The sequence below is a fragment of the Rana temporaria genome, chromosome 5 (assembly GCF_905171775.1).
Source record: "Rana temporaria chromosome 5, aRanTem1.1, whole genome shotgun sequence".
NCBI lineage: Eukaryota > Metazoa > Chordata > Amphibia > Anura > Ranidae > Rana > Rana temporaria.
Window position 1 is genome coordinate 390,101,194 of NC_053493.1, and position 22,705 is coordinate 390,123,898.

Here is a 22,705-nt window from a genome sequence, read left to right on the forward strand (position 1 = left end):
GGGGTGGTTCCCCTAAAAATAAACTTTTAACATTGCATTTTCCACATTAATCACAATTAGAATCGGCTGGTTTTATAAAAAAAAAACGTCCGTACGTACCGTTTGCTATATACGTTCTCACCGCCACTTCCGGGTACGATGCTGGCGGTGGGCTTTCCTAATTGATGGACAGGCATCCGACCGACGCATACATCGCGTCACGAGATGCCGAAAGAAGCCTAACGTCGGTGCGCATGCGCCGTATAGACCTGCACCAACGTTCGGCTTTTTTCGGCATCTCGTGGCGTGATGGATGCGTCGGTCGGATGCCTGTCCATCAATTAGGAACGCCCAGCCCCAGCATCGTACCCGGAAGTGGCGGTGAGAACGTATATAGCAAACGGTACGTACGGACGTTTTTTTTTAATAAAACCAGCCGATTCTAATTGTGATTAATGTGGGAAATGCAATGTTAAAAGTTTATTTTTAGGGGAACCACCCCTTTAAAAAAAAAAACTGGCCGCTGTAATTTATGCGCCCGGTGCCCTGAAAGGGGCCAGACAAGTGAATAGGGGGGTGGCCACGGCTGCTGTGGATAGATTCATGCTATGCATGAATCAATCCATTGCATATAGAGGGGTGGCGTGAAGAGAGGGGGTGGCCCCCCCAGCCGCCCCTAATGGACTGGCCGCCACTGGTGACTAGTCTGTCTGGCAAGCCGGTTGACCTTGCAGTTTAGTACGGGCAATGTCATTTTTTTTTTAATTCTTAATACAAAGTTAAAAAAAAGTGTGGAAACTTTTTAAAGAACCCTCATATATATATAAACTGTCATGCTATGCTTGCATAGGCACCAAAGGTGGTCCAATATAGATTTGTATATCAATTTTGGGTGATAGCTATACTTGTGTGTGCAATGATTACAGGAAGAGCTGATTGGTTTATCAAGATTTCCTGGCGGCCATGATGTCTCTACAGTGGTTTTGCATGGGAATAAAGTACAAAAGCTGGAGCACAAGTGGAGCTGTTGCCCCATTTCCTATGGAACCTGGTTGTTGTAGGTATTGTCCACAATGTAACACTTGGATTTTGTGTTTCTTCAGAATATTCCAGTCCTATTCTAAAGTTGAAATCCAAACCAATATCTGACCAACTCTCCTGAGAATGCGCATGTGCGCTCTACAATACAATATACATCTTTGACTAGATTGTGCCATCAAAAGATAACTGTACTTTAGAACAAATTTCAAGGAAGGAATCAAGGGTGTACTATAAAATAGTATTTCTCTTAAACTTTATTATTGAATATTAAGAAATAACAATGTGCATTGATAGGATTCATTTAATTAAAACTGGAGAGTACAAAATCTGGTGCAGCACCAATCCGATTCTAAGTTCAGCTTGTTCAATCAACCAGTTCCCAACCGGCTCACGCAGATATACTGCAGCAGAATGGCTCTCCTAGGCGAAATCCCGAATACATACAGCTTTGCCCTGAAGAGCCACCAGAGGGCGCGCAGGGAACGGCAGGAAACCCAATGCATGTGGCCAGCGGGCGCGATCACCGCCAGCCACGAGCGAGCGAGAGCACGGCGCTTTGTGTGTGTAAACGCACAAATCCCTGTGCTGTCTGAGGAGACCAGACAGATCGTGTCTTTCTACAAACTAGAAAACACGATCTGTCAAATCTCCTAGTTGGTCCCATCTCCCCCAGTTAGAACACACACGAGGGAACACATTTAACCCCTTGATCGCCCCCTAGTGTTAACCTCTTCCCTGCCAGTGACATTTACATAGTAATCAGTGCATATTTATAGCACTGATCGCTCTGTAAATGTCAATGGTCCCAAAAATGTGTCAAAAGTGTCCAAACTGTCCTCCATAATGTCGCAAAAAAAAATAATAAAAAAAATCGCAGATCACCGCCATTGCTAGTAAAAAAAAAAACACACCGTAAATCTTTCCTATAGTTTGTAAACACTATACATTTTGCGCAAAACCAATCAATAAACGCTTATTAGTATTTTTTTTACCAAAAATATGTAGAAGAATACATATCGGCCTAAACTGAGAAAAACATATTTTTTTTTATTTTTTTGTAAATGGGGATATTTATTATAGCAAAAAGTAAGATACTGTGGGCCAGATTCACAGAGCAGATACGACGGTGTATCTCTTGATACACCGTTGTATCTGTTGTTCTATCTATGCGACTGATTCATAGAATCAGTTACGCATAGATAGCCAGAAGATCCGACAGGTGTAATTGTTTTACACTGTCGGATCTTAAGATGCAGTGCCGCGGCCGCCGCTGGGGGGAGTTTGCGTCGTAAACCAGCATCGGGTATGCAAATTAGCAGTTACGGCGATCTACAATGGTTTTTCGCGTTCGCTACGTCGCCGCTACGCTAGTTTCCCGTCGCAAAGTTAGTCATTTTTTTTGGTGCCTTAACTTTAGTCAGCAAGGGTATTGCTGTCTAAAGTATGGCCGTCGTTCCCGCGTCGAAATTTAAAATTTAACGTCGTTTGTGTAAGCCGTCCGGGAAACGGAAGTACGCTACGCGCCGTTCGAAAAAATGACTTCACGGCGCGCAATGCACGGCGGGAGTTCGGAAACGGAGCATGCGCGGTAGGTCCGGCGCGGGAGCGCGCCTAATTTAAATGGCACATGCCCATTTAAATTGGCCCGCCTTGCGCCGGAGGCCGCCAGCCTAGGTTTTCATCGCAAGTGCTTGGTGAATCGGGCACTTGCGATGAAAAATTGCGGCGGTGTAACGTATCTAGGATACGTTACGCCGCCGCTGCCCTACGTGAATCTGGCCATGTGTTTTTTTCAAAATTTACGCTTTTTTTTGTTTATGGCGCAGAGGTGATCAAATACCACCAAAAGAAAGCTCTATTTGTGGGGAAAAAGGACGTCAATTTTGTTTGGGTACAACGTCGCACGACCGTGCAAATGTCAGTTAGAAAGACGCAGTGCCGAATCGCAAAAAATGGCCTGGTCATTGGGCAGCCAAATCCTCCGGGGCTGAAGCGGTTTAGCCTTGAAAAAAAAAAAAGGAAGTTGATTGGTTTGTTTGCAGAGCTTGCACTCTCCATTTTTAGTAGACTAACTCCACAGTGTAGCAGTGGAACGAACGTGTCGTATTCAAAACTTGCAACCGGCAGGTGGAACCTTGGACCCCCCCACCCCACCCCCATCTTTCACAAAAGGGTCTTACAGCTTTGATGTACATAGCTTGAGATGTAGAATGTCATACCCTGCCCCATTCCTCTGAGAATGTATGTCTTCTATGGATGTTCAGGTAGACTGAGACAGTAAGGCTGCATTCACACCTGAGCGTTTTGTCGCCTGAAGCGCGACGCTCAAAGACACTAGAGGGGAAAAATAACATTATTCTCTATGGAGATGGTTCACATCTCCAACGCAGAACGCCTGAATTTCAAACAAGTCCCGGACCCTTTTTTGACGCGCGAATCGAGCGGCTTGGGCGTTTTCCATTGGTACCAATGACCTGTACAAAACCGTGGTAAAAAACGCTGCGTTTTGTCGCGGCAAAAAAACGCTGCAAATCTCCTACGCTTAGGTGTGAATGCAGCCTTAGAAAGTACGCAGCTGGTGCTGGGCTTTTTCTTTTTATAGAAAGCCTAGAATGGTTTGTATAATCAGTGTCATGGCGGCATTAACCACTTGCTTACTGGGCACATAAACCCCCTTCGTTCCCAGGCAAAATCTCAGCGTCCGGCACTGCGTCGCTTTAACTGACAATTGCGCGGTCGTGCGACGTGGCTCCCAAACAAAATTGGCGTCCTTTTTTCCCCACAAATAGAGCTTTCTTTTGGTGGTATTTGATCACCTCTGCGGTTTTTATTTTTTGCGCTATAAACAAAAAAAGAGCAACAATTTAAAAAAAAAAAATTTTTTTTTTACTTGTTGCTATAATAAATATCCCAATTTTTTTTTTTAAAAACTATTTTTTTTCTCAGTTAAGGCCGATACGTATTTTTCGACGTATTTTTGTAAAAAAAAAAAAAAAATCGCAATAAGCGACTGGTTTGCGCAAAAGTTATAGCGCCTACAAATGGGGAACAGAATTATGATTTTTTTTTATTATTTTTTTTTTTACTAGTAATGGCGGCGATCTGCGATTTTTATTGGGACTGGGATATTGCGGCGGACGTATCGGACACTTTTGACACAAATTTGGCGCCATTCACATTTATACAGCGATCAGTGCTATAAAAATGCACGAATTACTGTATAAATGTGACTGGCAGTGAAGGGGTTAACACTAGGGGGTGAGGAAGGGGTTAACTGTGTAGCCTGGGTGTGTTATAACTGTGTGGGGGGAGGGGGGTGACTGGGGGAGGGGACCGATGCTGTGTCTCTATGTACAAGGGACACAGATCGGTCTCCTCTCCTCTGACAGCACGTGGACCTCTGTGTTTACACACAGAGCTCCACGTCCCTGCTGTTACCTGCCGTGTCACCGACGATCGCGTGTACCCGGCGGACATCGCGGCCGCCAGGTACACGCATCGGGTCTTCGGCTATGCGCCGGGACAGTTTTTACCCGCCGCGCGCCGCGGGTAATGCACATAAAAGGCCGTGTTTAAACGGCCACTTGGCACTTGAGAGCCGCGCTGCGGACGTATTTCGTCTATAGCGCGGATCTCAAGTGGTTAAATGTTTATTTGTAAAATATGGTGTTAAAATTACAAAGGGATCAAAAAACGATAATATACTTTCCTATAATAGACATGTTTGTCTAGTAATGCTGCTTATCTGTACCAACATATTTGATGGGAAAGGCTTTCTCCCTGGTGTGGAGTGTCGTGCTCGCCCCTCCCTTCAACTACAGGAGAGTCAGGACGCTCTCTACATTGCAGATAGAGAAAGGAGCTGTGTGTTAGTGGGCGTCCCGACTCTCCGGTAGTCCAAGGGAGGGGGGCGAGCACGACACTCCACACCAGGGAGAAAGCCTCCCATTACTGTGTGGAGTTACAGACAGAAGAACAGGAAGTGAGGATTTCTCAGAAGAAAGAAGGACATTTAAAAGCAAAATGGAAGGATGAGGTAAGTGAAGGAGGACTGTACTAAGGTAAAGGAAGCCATTTAGGGGAAAACAATTGTACATTTACAACCCCTTTAAGCCCTGTAGTTTGATTTAATAGCAGACCTCTCATTTAAATAACCCAATAATGTCTTAAATGCCAAATGGCATCAGAATGGAAATTTGAACAATTCCTCGCGGGCACCGCTGTAACAGAAAAGGTTAGGTAATGAATACTTCTTGCAAAGTATTGGACTGCTTTAAAGAGATGTAGAACAGCTTGAAAACACTGACATTTTGGAGACTGTACAGTAAATAATAATAATAAAAAAAACAACAATCTGTAAAATGGTTGGTTGCGCCTACTGTGGGTACGCCAGTCCAGTTGATAGACCACTTGTGGCCGTGCTACAAATCCAGCTTGCCCCAGTATTTTTAACCGTGCTATAGTCAAATGACGGCTACAGCGCGGATCCCAAAATCCAAGTGGAGGTCAATTGACGTCCGCCCCTTTGCACGTTCCCCGCGCGCGCTCCAGAGCGCGCAGCGGGGAAACTCTGTGTTGGCCGTGTCCCTTGGACACAGCCAATTACAGATCGCCGCGAACGGCCAATCAGAGTGGCCGTTTGCGATGCGATCTGTGCGGCCAATGAGAGATGATCTCATATGTAAACATATGAGATCATCTCTCATTGCCGTTTTACACAGAGACAGCGTCCTGTCTCTGGAGAGGAGACCGATCTGTGTCCCTTGTACATAGAGACACAGATCGGTCACCCCCCACCTACAGTTAGAACACTAAGCAGGGATACATTTAACCCCTTCCTCACCCCCTAGTGTTAACCCCTTCAATGCCAGTCACATTTATACAGTAATTAGTGCATATTTTTAGCACTGATCGCAGTATAAATGTGAATGGTGCCAAAAATGTGTCCGATGTGTCCGTCATAATGTCGCAGTCCCAATAAAAATCGCAGATCGCCACCATTTCTAGTAAAAAAAAGAAAAGAAAAAAATTCTGTCCCCTATTTTGTAGGCGCTGTAACTTTTGCGCAAACCAGTCGCTTATTGCGATTTTTTTTTTTTACCAAAAATATGTAGAAGAATACGTATCGGCCTAAACTGAGAAAAAAAATGTTTTTTTTTTTTTTTTAAATTGGGATATTTATTATAGCAACAAGTAAAAAATATTGTATTTTTTTCAAAATTGTCGCTCTTTTTTGTTGATAGAGCAAAAAATAAAAACCGCACAGGTGATCAAATACCACCAAAAGAAAGCTCTAATTGTGGGGAAAAAAGGACGTCAATTTTGTTTGGGAGCCACGTCGCACGACCGCGCAATTGTTAGTTAAAGCGACGCAGTGCCGGAAGCTGAAATTTCACCTGGGCAGGAGGGGGGTATATGTGCCCAGTAAGCAAGTGGTTAAAGATAATTGTTTTCTCTCTGATTCCTCCGGTATTAAATTGTATTGTAATTGTACTGTCTGCCCTTATGTTAGGCGCTATATAAATCCATAGTAATAATCTCAGCCCTGGAGAACCATGACAAGTCTGTGTAGACTCACAGGTCTATAGGAATGCATGATGGATCTGATCACCCGTGTGAAAAAGGTCCTTACTGATGGATCCATCCAAAACTGAGGTATCTTGTTTGGACACGCTGACCTGTTGATAAGCTAATACCGAAACACATGGCAGCCAATCAAAAAACGTTTTCTATCAGCTTAGTACAAGTAGAATAAGCTGATGTTCAGCTGCTAGGAGCCCATGTCTACTGCTGCTTCAAATTAATCTCATTATTATTTTTCTCTCTTTTAATCATTTTCCATGGTATTGAATTTATTTTTTTATGTTTTAAGAAATAGACAAGTTCTTCGATTTCTTTTTTAAATGGAACTCCAACCTATTATTTTATTTTTTTTTGGATGGCGCAAGGAAACATTTAATCTTTATCGGTTCTTAGTACTGTCTGTATCTCTACAGGAAGGATTCCATTTTTTCTTCTACAGTGGAATCTCGGATTACGAGCATAATCCATTCCAGGAGAATGCTCGTAATCCAAAGTACTCGCATATCAAAGCGAGTTTCCCCATAGAAGTCAATGGAAAAGAAAATAATTTGTTTTGCATTGACTTCAATGGCATGCAATACCGCATGCGGGCAGAGGTGGAGTGGGGTCGCCGGAGAGCCTCTGAAATGGCCGGAAAGGCCAGAGGACACCTCGGCTGACCTCTGCAAACCTTGGAAAGGCAAGGAAGTATTTTCGTGTCTTTCCGAGCATTTCTAAACGGCGCCCCTCACCTCAGGCCAAACGCAGTACTGCACACCGCTTTGGCCTGAATCCAGCTCGTTTTGCAAGACAACACTCGCAAACCAAGTAAGGAATTAAAAAAAAAAAATACAATGCTCGTATTGTGAAACGCTCATTAACCACTTAAGGACCCCTTCACGCCAATTTACTTCGGCAGAATGGCCTTGTGTCTCGCGGGTGCGTGCACGCGACCTGGTCCGAAGCTCCGTGACCGTTGCTGCGGGACTTGCGGACCCGATCGCCGCTGGAGTCCCGCGATCGGTCCCTGGAGCTGAAGAACGGGGAGAGCTGTGTGTAAACACAGCTTCCCCGTTCTTGACTGTGGCACCGTGATCGATCGTGCGTTCCCTTATATAGGGAATCACAATCGATGACGTCACACCTACAGCCACACCCCCCCTACAGTTAGAAACACAGATGAGGTCATACATAACCCCATCAGCGCCCCCTGTGGTTAACTCCCAAACTGCAATTGTCATTTTCACAGTAAACAATGCATTTTAAATGCATTTTTTGCTGTGAAAATGACAATGGTCCCAAAAATGTGTCAAAATTGTCCGAAGTATCCGCCATAATGTCGCAGTCATGAAAAAAATCGCTGATCGCCGCCATTAGTAGTAAAAGAAAAATAATTAATAAAAATGCAATAAAACTATCCCCTATTTTGTAAACGCTATAACTTTTGCGCAAACCAACCGATTAACGCTTATTGCGATTTTTATTTACCAAAAATAGGTAGAATACGCATCGGCCTAAACTGAGGAAAAAATAAATGTTTTTATATATATTTTTGGGGGATATTTATTATAGCAAAAAGTAAAAAATATTGATTTTTTTTTCAAAATTGTCGCTCTATTTTTGTTTATAGGGCAAAAAATAAAAACCGCAGAGGTGATCAAATACCACCAAAAGAAAGCGCTATTTGTGGGAAAAAAAGGACGCCAATTTTGTTTTGAAGACACATCACACGACCGCGCAATTGTCAGTTAAAGCGACGCAGTGCCGAATCGCAAAAACTATCCGGGTCCTTTTAGCTGCCTAAAGGTCCGGGTCTTAAGTGGTTAACCGCGTTACTCGCAATCCGAGGTTCCACTGTATTGTGTTACTGACAGTAAAAGTGTGGTGAATCCTGACAGTGGTCACAGTCTTTCCATCCTCTGTCCTGAACAAAATGAATTTCCGGCAGGAGTTCCACTTTAATGGACTTGTTTAATTTTCTTCCAGCCAAAGTCCTGCTCTCTCAATTACTAGCGGTACCTCTTGTAAGAAAAATGCAACTAATGATTATTTTAGTAGATTTTGATCCTTTTAAAGAAAACTTTTTATGAGATTATAACATTGTAATTTTATTCGTAAATAAAAAAAAAACACTTTTTCTTGGAAATTATTGTAAATAAAAAAATTGAAACAAAAACAGTGGTTGTTCATATCTGTCTTGTATTTATTTAATTCTGAGTGAGTGAGTGAATGACTTGTATAGCGCTGCAAATGCGAACTAAATCGCCTCAAGGCGCTTATTTCGGTCCAGTGTCGTCCTTATCCTTCAGAAGAGGTGGGTCTTAAGTTTTTTCCTGAAGGCCCGATGGTTTTCTTCCATGTGGATAAAAAAACAAGGGGAAATGCAGCGCTAATATTTGATAAATATAAGATTCATGTGGTTATTGTGAATAAAGTTCATGAGAAATATTAAAATAAAATTAGTTCTGGAGTAAGAATTGAGTCCAGGAAAAAAGGTTAAGTGTAAACAAAATTCCAAAAGCCGTGAAGGAAAGGAATCCGTGATTAGTCCAGCATAATTTTCTCAGAAAAAAGGCTGTTGAAAAGGTGATGTGACAAACTCCAAGTTGCTAATGGTGAAATAAATCTCTGCAGTACACCCGTAAGGAAAAATTGCCTGATTAACAGAATGGAAGACTGCTTTGCATCAGTCTCATGGAGCATATGGGAAGTATGGTCTTCCCGCAACCAATCCGCCTGGATGATCCGAGTGGAACTCAGCAAAAGGTCCAAGGTGTAGCATAAACGATAGAAAAAGAGGGGATTCTCATAGCGTATTTAAGTTTTTCAAAGAGATAGGTTTAATAAAAGGTTGCACTTACAATCATGTGATGATTTATGGGCAAGAAAGTCAAGGGAATCGCTTCCAGTCCGATGTTTCTCGCTACTCGATCAAACACACCGCCGGCGTTCAGGACGGAACGCGATGATGTCGCGGCACCCTACGATCGTTTCGTCTTGATAGGACTTCAACGGGGGTTTAGCCGGATGTTTGTGACATCATGACTTGCATAAAGCTCCCCAACACAAATAATCATAGAAACAAAGAAGAGTGAAGACGGAAAAAGACCAAATGGTCCATCAAGGCTGAGGCGTTTTTGATCATTTTTTTTGTTGTCTAATGCCGCATACACACGATCGGAAATTCCGACAACAAATGTTCGATCTGAGCTTTTTGTCAGAAATTCCGACCATGTGTAGGCTCCATCGGACATTTGCTGTCAGAATTTTCGACAACAAAAATTTGAAAGCTGGATCTCACATTTTCCAACAACAAAAGTTCTTGTCGGAAATTCAGATCGTCTGTATGCAATTCCGAAGCACAAACATCCACGCATGCTCGGAATCAAGCAGAAGAACCACACTGCCTATTGCACTTCATTTTTCTCGGGCTTGTCGTAGTGTTGTACGTCACCGCAGTCTTGACGTTCGGAATTTCAGACATTTGTGTGACCGTGTGTTTGCAAGACAAGTTTGAGCCAACATTTCGTCAGGAAAAAATCCACGTTTTTGTTGTTGGAATTTCCGATCGTGTGTACGCGGCATTAGTATAGATCTAAGTTTGTTCCAAACATGTTTAAATTCATATACTGTTGAATGACTTACTACCAGTTCTGGAAGTCTGTTCCTAGCATTATCCTTTAGGTCAGGGGTCTCCAAACTTTCTAAGCAAAGGGCCACTATACTGTCCATCAGGCTTTAAGGGGGGGGGGGGGGCAGACTGTGGCTATCAGGAGTAGAAAAAGGTCCCAGCATCAGTTGGAGTAAACCATGCCCCATCTTCGGTGTCAGTGAGAGGAATTGTGCCCCATCACTTGTGTCATTGGGAGGAATTATGCCCCAATCGTTGGTGTCTTTGGTAGGAATTGTGCCCCGTCATTGGGCCCCATTGTGTTGATGTCATTGAGAGGAATTGTCCCCCCAATCATTGGTGTCTTTGGTAGGAATTGTGCCCGTCATCGGGCCTCATTTTTGATGTCATTGGGAGGAATTGTGCTCCATCATTGAGCCTCATTGTTGATGTCATTGGTATGAATTGTGCCCCACCATTGGGTCTCATTTTTGATGTCATTGATCCACATCTTTAGTGTCTTTGGTAGGAATTGTGCCCAGTTATTGGGCTCCATTGTTGATGTCATAGAGTGGAATTGTGCCCCATCTTTGGTGTCATCGGGCCCAATTGTTGGTGTCATTATGAGTAACTGTGCCCCTTTGTTGGTGTCAGCGAATTAAAAAGTTCCCCAAGGGCCGGATAAAAGCAAGCAAAGGGCCGCAGTTTGGAGACCACTGCTTTAGGTAAAACAATAATTTCTAAGGCTAGAGTTGAACTTCTGCTAAAGTTGAGCCTCCTGCTAGTTTTAGATCATGTCCCTGTGTTCTTGATCTTCACTTCATATTGAAAATCCTGAAACTTATTCACACCCTTAATCTATTCAAAGGGTTCAATCCAAATTTCCCCTTTATCCTCTTTCCTCCAGACTGAAATCTCTACTGTTACGTTTCATTCCTCAGACTTTTCACTATTATTTCCCCGTCTCCTGACTCTGGACTAACTTATCAGTATCTTTTTGTAAGTGAAGTTGAACAGAGGATCTATATAGAGGATTCAGGACCTCCTTCCTCCTGACGGTGACCCCCTCTAGTGACAAATAAAGATCTGTATAGGGGAAACAAGACCTCCTTCCTTCTGCTGATGACCCCTCTAATGATGACTACCGTATTTATCGGCGTATAACGTGCACTTTTTCCCCCTTAAAATCAGGGGCAAATCGTGGGTGCACGTTATACGCCGATCTGCGCTGTCTGAGCGCCGCCGCTGCCGACCTATACCGAGCGCAGTACACTCAGCTTAGCTTGGCTCCACTCACGGTCACGCCCTGTCCCGCCTCCTAGCCTTTATGCAAGAGGAGCCGAGCCTAGCGTACCGCGCTCGGTATATGCCGGTGGCGGCGCTCAGAGACAGCGCGGGAGAAGCAGGGAGAACACAGAGACAGCGCGGGAGAACACCACCAAGGCCGCAGACGGACACCGGACAAGGCACCGACAAGGGGCATTCAAACTGTAAGTATTTCTTTTTTTTCCTTAAAATTCCCTTCTAGGTTTGGGGTGCTCGCTTTACCCCGATAAATACGGTAAATATCTAATTAGGGGAATTGGGGCCTACTTCTTCCTGTTTTTTTTTTTTTTACTAGTAATGGCGGCGACCTAAAGCGGGATTGCGGCAGACAAATCTGACACCAAGGAGTTTATTTGTTATAGCTAGAGGACAAAATTAGACACCATTATGCATGAAAAACAATTGGCCTCCACGTTTTATTGCTAAAGTTTAGTTAAACAAGCTGAGGTTAGAAGATGATTCTCTGCAGAATTGACAAATTTTGCCCTCGCTAGCTTTAGAAAATAAACCCCTAAGTGACCCTATTTGGGGACCAGTGACACCCACACAGTGATCAATGCTAAAAAAAAAAAAAAAAAAAAAAAAAAAAATGCACTGTCACTGTACCAAGGACACTGAGGTGTTCTTGATAACTTTGGGGGGGGGCGTGTAGACCGATGAAAGACAGATCAGTGTTCCTGCTTAGCAACCAAGCTTGTCAATTAACTTCTGGGCCGCATTCTGACTGATGGCAGCCCATTCTTGCATAATCAATGCTTGGAGTTGTTTTTTTTGCTCACTCCCCTAGTACAGATTGACCACAAGTTCTTGATGGGATTAAGGTCTGGGGAGTTTCCTGCCCATGGACCCACAATTTTGATGTTTTTTTTTTCCCCCCACGTCACTTAGTTATCATCTTTGACTAATGGCAAGGTGCTCCATCCCTTGGCTGAGGAGCAACCCCACACATGAATGGTCTCAGGATGCTTTACTGTTGGCATGACACAGGACTGATGGTAGCGCCACCGTCTTCTCCGGACAAGGTTTTCTTTCCCTGATGCCCCAAACCAATGGGAAAGGGGATTCATCAGAGAAAATGACTTTCCCCCAGTCCTCAGCAGTCCAATCTCTGTACATTTTGCAGAATATCAGTGGCTTCTTTACTGCCCTTCTTGACACCAGGCCATCCTCCAAAAGGCTTCACCTCACTGTGTGTGCAGATGCCCATGTCTGTTGACAAAGGAGCGCGCCTGCTCTCGAAACGCCTCCATTTTTGATGATGTCATCCCGTGCAGCCGGCTGTTTCCTCGTGTTCCAAGCCTCGCCTTGAGCCGGCGTTTCCATCTGTCGGATAAGGACACAGACGTCACCTGGAGACCCACACGGCTGCATACCCGGGAACGTCACTGTGACATCACATATACCATGCCTGCCACTCTCTTACAAATATGAGTTGATTACTTTTATGTTGATTAAAGCCTACCTTTACAAACGACTGCACCCAGAGGCGCCTCTTTCCTTGTGTTTTTTTGCAGATGCCCTCACACCTGGCTGCTGCCATTCCTAAGCAAGCTCTGCACTGGTGGTGCCCCGATCCCTCAGCCGAATCAACAGTAGGAGACGGTCCTGGTGCTTGCTGGACTTTCTTGGGCACCCTGAAGCCTTCTTCACAAACGCAGTGGAGATGATTTTTATGGGAAGTTAATTTTCATGGCAAAGAGGGACTTTGCAATTCATCTAATCACTCTTCATAACATTCTGGAGTATATGCAAATTGCCATCATAAAAACTGAGGCAGCAGCAGACTGTGTGAACATTAATATTTGGGTAATTCTCAAAACTTTTGGCCATGGCTGTACCATCCAATCCATGTTTGCAGATGCACCTAGAACCTTATTTTTTCACCCACAATTCCCTTTAGGGGCCTTTCTCTATTTTTACATAGCCGTTTAGCCCTGTTCCACATGAAACCAAAGCCTTTTGTATTAAATAATTGGTATTGAATATTTTCTCTTGTATAAATATATTTTTGGAAACTTTTATTGCCTTCTAAAAAAAAACGGGATGTTTACTTTCTGTGTGTATCGTAAAATGCTGGTGTAGAACGCCTGCTTTGTTATCAGATGTATAAAATACTGTAGCGGGCAATGGCAGTGCCAATTTACATATGAATCTCTTTCATGTTGATTCTTTAAACACCACCTTCATCGAGCAAGCGGCAAGAGAAAACATTGTACATTAGAAAGGCTGGGATAATGAGTGCTCACATTCCATACAAATGGAGAATTCAGAGAGTTGTGGGAAGGGCTGAGAAAACTGTTCATTACAATTTAATGATATCAAAATCTGGAGGAGGTCGGCCTCTCCATATGCCGTGCAACCTTTATATGGACTTGTTTTTTGCATTAACCGTAGATCTATTCCTTGAACTGATTGATCATTAACTACTTCCCACCCAGCCATTGCACATATACGGCCGGGCAGGCGTGCGCTCTCTCCTGAGTGGACGTTCAGGAACGTCCCTCAGGAGGGGGATTGCACGCTCCCAAGCAGCGGCGCGATCCCGATGCACTCGTGCCACCTGGACACGGCACATCTCAGATCGGCAGGAGGGCTCTGTGATTGGCCCTCCTGATCACATGACAGCCTTGTCCAATCACAGCCATCATGTGATGTAAACAGAGAGCCGTTTGCTAGGCGATCGGCTCTCCTCACACAGAAGTCGTGGGTGAGGCAAGCAGATCGCTGCAGCCAGCTGGTGGTCAGCGAGTATGAGACGTTTTTTTTTTTTTACTCATTGATCACCAGTCTGGTGTCCCCACAATGTAAAACACACAAAGTAAACACACATGTCCCCAAAACACGTCCCCCGCATATGTCTCAGCAATCATTTGCACACATATGTTCGTGATCACCTACGGACATCTGTACATGATCATTTGCATAAATATGTCCGTGATCACATGAACCAATTATTATACACTTATCGGGATTATTTTTTTTTTTTTTTTTTACCAAATACATGTAGTAGAATAAATTTATTCGATTTTATTGGGTTTCTTTTAAAATAGAATAAAGAAAATATATATTTTTTCCAAATTTTCACACAATTGTCATTGAAAATGCGAGCGCGCTGAAAGCTGAAAATTGGTCTGGGAAGGAAGAGGGGGGGGGGGGGGGGCAAACGAGCCCAGTATTGAGGTGTTTAAAGGTGGACTTCGGACACACAAATGTTCATTTAAATATATTCTTCAATCACAGACCCCGATGGTAAATACACTATGCTGGCTCTTCTTTGGAATCGGAGATATCTTGTAGTGAATGCCTACCTGCCACCTCCCAGTAAGGTAGATCCATTGTACCTATTGTTGGAGAAGCTGACTCCACATTGCCCAGCAAACATTCTATTTATGGGAGACTTTAATGCTGTATTTGTCTCCAACACTGGATCGGTCTTCTCCACCGCAAATTATAGTACTGATCTTGCCACCTGGGCACATATCGCCCTCGCTGAGATCTGGCATAACCCCCCCCCCCCTCTCCTCAGGCCTATTCTTGTTTTTTTTATGACCTTCAAAACCCCCTCCCCGTATAGATTTAGTGTTGGCCAACGCCTCACCCCTGAGTGATGTCTAGTAGGTGTTGTATCTTCCTGCGGGCCTGTCTGATCATTGTGATCTTCAGTTGACATTGCAAATGGCTCAGTCAATCTCTATGGCAGTTAAACCCCAGTGGATTTATCATTCAACCTCTCAGAAGCATATTCCCTCTTTGCAAGAATACTGGACTGCCGGTGTTGGGTCCGATTTTACTAAAATGGTTTAGGTGCCTCTAAAGGGGATGTAAACCCTTGTGTTTTTTCACCTTAACCTCCCTGGCGGTATTACAAATCAAACAAAAAGTGTGGTGCATGTGAGCAAATAAGTTGAATAAACACCCAAATAAATAAATGTGCATTAAGTAAAAATAATGAGGTATAAAAACACGAATAAAAGTGGAGTAAATCTCCAGTGATTGGACTACTACTCAAAACAAAAGTTCAGTGTGGTTAAATATGATGATGAACACTAATAAATATGAATGGATGAATAAAAGTCTCCAATCATTCAAATAAAGTCCAGTGTAGTTGAAAGTAATAATGCTCCCAATACTCTAGAGCATGGGTCTTCAAACTACGGCCCTCCAGTTGTTCAGGAACTACAATTCCCATCATGCCTAGTCATGTCTGTGAATGTCAGTGTGTTACATTGCCTCATGGGATGTGTAGTTCTACAACAGCTGGAGGGCCGTAGTTTGAGGATCCCTGCTCTAGAGTGAAGTGCACTAAAGAATTCCACCACCAACCAATGGAAAAAAGGCTTACCAGAAGCAGTGAACCCTAATAAACATACATTCAAAGGGTCAACGGAGCAGAATATCCACTGTAAAAGTGAAGCTTTCACTGCAGTCCCAGAAGAGCGATCTCACGCCAGTCCAGAGGGGGACAAAGGTGGTACGAATAGGTGAGTGCTTCCAAAGGATGCCCAATGGGGGCCAGGGAATGGAGTCAATGCAATGGAATGAAGAGAAAAGGCACATAGCGTAATCCAATAGATAGATTTTAATGCAGGTAGGAACACTTACATATCCAAAAGTAAAAAAGCGCTCATCGGATAATACAAACGGCAGCAGTGGAGTTACCCGATGCGTTTCACAATCGGTTGCATCGTCTGGATGCAACCTATTTATTGGATTACGCTAGGTGCCTTTTCTCTTTCCTCTTCATTCCATTTCATTGACTCCATTCCCTGGCCCCCATTGGGCATCCTTTGGAAGCACTCACCTATTCGTACCACCTTTGTCCCCCTCTGGACTGGCGCGAGATCGCTCTTCTGGGACTGCAGTGAAAGCTTCATCTTTACAGTGGATATTCTGCTCCCTTGACCCTTTGAATGTATGTTTATTAGGGTTCACTGCTTCTGGTGAGCCTTTTTTCCATTGGTCGGTGGTGGAATTCTTTAGTGCACTTCACTCAAGAGTGGGGCAGATTCAGGTAGCTTTTACGGCGGCGTATCTCCAGATACGCCGCCGTAATTTGAAATCGTTACGCCGATTCTCAAAGGCAGATACGCTAAAAAAATAGGCTTCCTCCGCCGACGTAACTTGAATGTGGCGGCGTATAATTGTGTGCAATATTACGTTGACCGCTAGGGGCGCTTCCGTTGTTTTCGGCGTAGAATATGCAAATTACCTAGTCACCGCTCCTAAAGCGCTGCATGAAGCCGCTTGCAGGACTTTTTTGACGCCCTGCCAGTGCAGCACCCCAGTGTGAAAGTACTCAGGCTTTCACACTGGGTTTGCAGCAGAGGCTTTTTTTTTTCAGGCACTATTTTTACTGCTAAAGCGCCTGAAAAACACCTCCAGTGTGAAAGGGGTCTTACAATATTTCACATATTTACTTTTGACTTTTTGCATGGACTCATTACGGTTATTTATTTAAATTATTTGTTATTTCACATTAGCGTGACCAAGGAGGAGGAGACCAAGGATATTCTTCCTGCAGCAGACTAAGGACGTCTTAGCCTAGGCAACGCAACTGGACTGGAGCTCAAGGGCAGATTTGAACAAATAGGGCTTTTATCCAAAACGGATATTGTATTGCTGTATACAGTGACAAACAAGGAATGTTTATACAGAATTGAAAGTTACTGAAAAGTCAACGCACTCCTTTTCCTCAACCCTGAAGACATACAACCTGAATTCACATGCCGAGAACAAAAACACTTTTGAATAACTACTGGTTACCATTGTACATAAAACTAGTGCAGCCACCTTTGAAGTACGGAAAACCACAGAGCTCGAGCCGCTGTGACCGACGGAGGGTTAAACCCCCAGCTCACTCCAAAGCAAACTGATGATATCTGTTAATACAACACAGAGCTCAGTGGAGACACACAATGCAGGGATTGTTAGGCTGGAGGAGAGCTCCTGGAGAATGATATATTACCATCCTTATACAGAGCCCAGGAGGTGAACAATAGGTAAATTGTTTATTAAAGGAATGATAAAAAAAAAAAAAGCTATACATATATAAAAACACCATGTATAAATTATATTTACTGTACACTACAAACCTCTATCTACAAAAAGAAAAAAAATCTTTCACATTTCATTTTTTTTTTTTTTTTTACTTCTTCAGCTTGTCCAGTTCCCATTGAATGACCTAAAAAAGAAAAAGGAAAAGAAATTGATAAGACACTTTTTATTTTTTTATTTTTTAGAAAAACACAAAATAAATTGGAGGTGCATTTAAAGCGGAACTAAAATCCTACATTAAAAAGCTGTGAGCAGGCAGCCTCTTTATTGTACAGCCGTGGCCGAAGTTTTGAGAAAGACGCAAAAATAACATTTTCACAAAGTCTGCTGCTTCAGTGTTTTTAGATCTTTTTGTCAGATGTTACTATGGGATACTGAAGTATAATAATTGCAAGCATTTCATACGTGTCAAAGGCTTTTATTTACAATTCCATAAATTGTATGCAGAGACAATATTTGCAGTGTTGACCCTTCTTTTTCAAGACCTCCGACATTCTCCCCCTGGCATGCTGTCTATCAACTTCTGGGCCACATCCTGACTGATGGCCGCCCATTCTTCCATAATTAATGATTGGAGTTTGTCAGAATTTGTGTTTTTTTTTTTTGATCACCCATCTCTTGAGGATTGACCTCAAGTTCTCAATGAGATTAGGGTCTGGGGAGTTTCCTGGCCATGGACACAAAATGTTTATGTTTTGTTTTCCAAGCCACTCAGTTACCACTTTTGCCCTTTGGCAAGGTGCTCCATCATGCTGGAAAATGCATTGTTGGATGGTTGGGAGAAGTTGCTCTCAGGGGATGTTTTTGTTCTATTCTTTATTCATGGCTGTGTTCCTAGGCAAAATTGTGAGTGAGCCCCCCACTCCCTTGGCAGAGAAGTAACCCCACATGAATGGTCTCAGGATGCTTTACTGTTGGCATGACACAGGACTGATGGAAGCGCTCACCTTTTCTTCTCCGGATAAGGTTTTTTCCGGATGCCCCAAACAATCAGAAAGGAGATTCATCAGAGAAAATGACTTTCCTCCAGTCTTCAGCAGTCCAAATCCTGTACCTTTTTTTTAGAATATCAGTCTGTTCCTGATGTTTTTCCTGGAGAGAAGTGGCTTCTTTGCTGCCCTTCTTGGCACCAGGCCATCCTCTAAAACAGGGGTCTCAAAGTACCGGCCCGCGGACCGGTTTTAAATGGCCCGCGGGTGCCGCGGAAGTGTAGATCGAGGTGCATGAAGAGTAGCGCAGGAAGCGTCTGTCATAAGTTCACTTGTCTCTCATGTCACACTGCTACTCCCTGGCGGCCCCTCCTCTCTTCTCGTCCATCCCTGTTTGCTTGTGACATCATCTGAGATGGACGAGAAGAGAGGGGGGGGCCGCCGGGGAGTAGCAGCGTGACATGAGAGACAAGTGAACTTATGACAGACGCTTCCTGCGCTACTCTTCCTTTGAAGAAAACAACAAGTAAATGCTGACCTGTGCCCTGGTGTGCTCTCATGTGCCCCGATTGTGCCCTGATGTGCTCTCATGTGCCCTGATGTGCTCTCATGTGCCCTGATGTGCTCTCATGTGCCCTGATGTGCTCTCATGTGCCCTGATGTGCTCTCATGTGCCCTGATGTGCTCTCATGTGCCCTGATGTGCTCTCATGTGCCCTGATGAGAGCACATCAGGGCACATCAGGGCACATGAGAGCACATGTGCCCTGATGTGCTCTCATGTGCCCTTGTTGGTCCTTAAGGACCCGAGACATGCCTACTGCTGCTACAGCAGGTCGGGCGACTGACCCAGCGAGAAGGAAGGAAGACTTCAATAAAGATTCCAATTTCTTTTCCGAAGGGTCTTTAAACACCTGTACATTATCCACTGGACAAGTCAGGTTCTTATTTAGTCAGGTTCTTATTTACACAAGTAATGGCTGCATCTACTGAAGGCAGGCTCCACTTCTTGGGAAACTATTCCTCCATAGGATAAAGAATATCAAATTTCTTTGGAGTTGAGAAACGCTTGTCTGGGTGTAACCATTCTGTGTAGATTAGCTTCCTTAACAAAGGATGAACTGGAAAAGAGCATGCACCCTGCAGGGATTTTAATGAGTCCAGGGAGGAGACAGGTGATTCAGGTAACTCCTAAGAGGGCAACTTGAATGTAGTACGGACTGTTTCAGCATAACATTGTACCTGTGACCTTAGCATCTGGGAAGCAGAAAAGGGTTCCTCTGAAATCCCTGATCCGTCCGAGTCCTCATCCCTATCCTCTGTAGGTGTTATCTCATCCTTCTCTACAGATTTTTCTGAAAGAGGATCTAACACCATTGAAGGAGATCTGCTTCGCTTTTTGTCCCTTTGCGATTAGCGTAGCAATATTTCCCTCCAGTTTTTCCATGGCTGCGATAAAAGTGTCCTCAGTGACATATGAAGGCCCAGGCACCACTGGAGAAGTGGCTACTCCCGATGGTGGCACTGGTTCCTCCTGTATTGGTAAATCAAGATTTACAGGGGAGGAAGGTACCGAGCAGGCATGGCTAGAGCCTCCTGTCTCAGGCGGCTGTGTTTTCTTGTCCTTTTTAGTCCCTGAACTCCTTCTAAGGGAAGACATATTAACAAGCAACAAGCCGAGGTACCAATAAGCATATACTACTGTGCTCAGTTTAGCAATCTACATAAAGTATGCAACTTAAACACACAGTTTCATGCTATAGAGTGGGTGTCTGTCTTGGTAGTGCCCTACCAACCACTTAGAGCCTCCTGCTGCTGCTGTGTCCCAAGGGAGGAGCTGTCGACCTCCATTATCTTTTAACGGCTCTTGTTTGAGCGTCATCTTTCGAATCTCGTGCGCGTGCCTGCGCATGCTCAGATCCTCCTCCTCTCGCCGATAAAGAGCGCGCGCCCCCCGTGCACGCGCGACTAGGGCATTATGGCGGCTGTGAGGGATCAGGGAGAGCCTCTCCCTGCTTATACCATGCTGCTTTGTCCCTTCTTGGGATCTCGGCAGTCTCTAGGAGGAGAGAGGCTTTTGGCCGTTTTAATGCAGAGCTCTACAGCGGAAGGAATGTGCCTTGTCCTGTGGATCTGACATACTTGCAGAGTGAGGTGAGTAAACTCAGCTCTTTACTCCCTCCAGTGGCCAAAAAAGAGAAGACACCCGACTCAGTTTTGAAAAGGATCCTTAAGCTTGTTGTTAGGATTCCTTTTCTCTTACCTTTATCCCCGCCGCAGATTTTTTCTGCTGAAAAAATTCAGACAGCACCAATCTTCACCCATCTCGGCAGGTTTTGTGTGCCAACCTTCAGGGATATGGGCTCCTATTTAACAAATACTTCTCCCCTGGGCCTTGTAAAAGACTCTGACCAGGACTTTTAGCTGCTGTAGCGAAAGTGCTGGACCCCAGTCCTCCGAAGAGAGACATTACAGGCGACGCCTCGTCCATGAGGCCCGAATCCCATCCAGATTCAGCGTAATTCTTAGCGTCTTGGAAGGATCCTTAAAGTATAGCTCCTTCTTAGCAGAGCTATCCTTAGCACATCCTCGCTCGTCCAACACCTTCTAGACACTGGTGAGGGGTTATATGGAGGGGAACTGTCTTCAATTGGTTGTGCCAGTGTCCAATCACAGCTGGTGACCCTTAACCCATTATGTAAAGATAAAGACTCTGTGTCCCGTGGTGTACGATAAAGAAAGCAATGTTGCTTACAAAGGAAGACACACTATTGATCACTGATAGGCTCACAGCAATCACAAGGCACAGAGCCAATTAGCAAAGAAGCCAATTTGTCCATCAGTAAATCTTTTGGCTAGTTAGGGACATTAAGAAAGACCCAAAGCAAACAAGGAAAGGGTGGAAATATTTCAGCTGTTGCCCATTTACATCTCCTAAAAGCTGTGAAAAAAGATTAAATTATTCAGGGCAGTAAGCCCACACCAAGAGATTTGCATTTGATTGCCATGACAGTAAGAGTATTAGGACGCAGCTCAGCATAAAACAATTGCGTCCTAATAAATATATGCAGCGTATTCACTACACGGCTACAAATAAGTGACAGGGTGTTTACTCTTCACCCGAATGAGGAAAATGAGAATGTTCTGGTCCATTTCCCCCACCGGCTATCCCCGATGGATCATTGACAAGTTCACAAAGCTGATCTGCGTGACCGAGCACAGGGGACAATGTAACATGACAGGCCGGAGAATCGGACAGTGACACACGGCGCTTAGCACAAGGCAATGATAAGAGGAATGTGTTCCAACAAATCACAAAATATTAACTCAAAAGATCAATTATACATTCTTATGCACTTTACCACCGCGCCAATTTTGGCACTTCTCTCCTTCATGTAAAAATCACAATTTTTTTCCTAGAAAATTAATCAGAACCCCCAAACATTATATATTTTTTTTTAGCAGACACCCTAGGGAATAAAATGGCGGTCACTGCAACTTTTTTCCTCGCACGGTATTTGCACAATAATTTTTCAAACGCCTTTTTTGGGAAATTAAAATTTCATGAATTAAAAAACAAAACAGTAAAGTTAGCCCAATTTTTTTGTATAATGTGAAAGATGATGTTACGCCGAGTAAATGGATACCCAACATGTCACGCTTTAAAATTGCGCACACTCATGGAATGGCGCCAAACCTCGGTACTTAAAAATCTCCATAGGTGACGCTTTACATTTTTTTACAGGCAACTATTTTTGAGTTTCAGAGGAGGTCAAGTGCTAGAATTGTTGCACAACGCACGCAATGATACCTCACATGTGGGGTTTGAACGGCGTTTACATATGTGGGCGGGACCTGCATGCGTGTTCGCTTCTGCTCGCGGGATAACGGGGACAGGGGCGTTTTGGAAAAAAAAAAAAAATTATTTTATTTTACTTTTTTTTTTATCACTTTTATTCCCATTACAAGGAATGTAAACATCCCTGGTATATAGGAATCAGTGTGACAGGTCCTCTCTCTACCGTATTATCACGCCGGAAGTAAACAAAGCCGCAATCGCAGCTGTCGGCATGTGATCAGTGATTTTCTTTTCACCGATTTCATGCTTGTAAGCCTGGAGGAGAGATGTGGGGTCAATAAGACCCCACATCTCTCCTCCAGGCTTACAAGCATGAAATCGGTGGAAAATAAAAAAAATCACCGGT

The 22,705-nt window shown here is 43.9% G+C and overlaps 1 protein-coding gene across 1 annotated transcript in view; it reads right to left on the minus strand.

The window, feature by feature from the left end:
- Positions 1-17,111: 17,111 nt before the first annotated feature.
- The window catches only part of LOC120941497 (MDM2 binding protein), a 109,158-nt gene continuing 103,564 nt past the window's right edge, over positions 17,112-22,705 (minus strand). Inside the window, exon 22 of the mRNA XM_040354912.1 lies at positions 17,112-17,699. Within this exon, the coding sequence (XP_040210846.1) occupies positions 17,664-17,699 (36 nt within the window). The 3' untranslated portion in view covers positions 17,112-17,663. The remainder of the gene's footprint in view (positions 17,700-22,705) is intronic.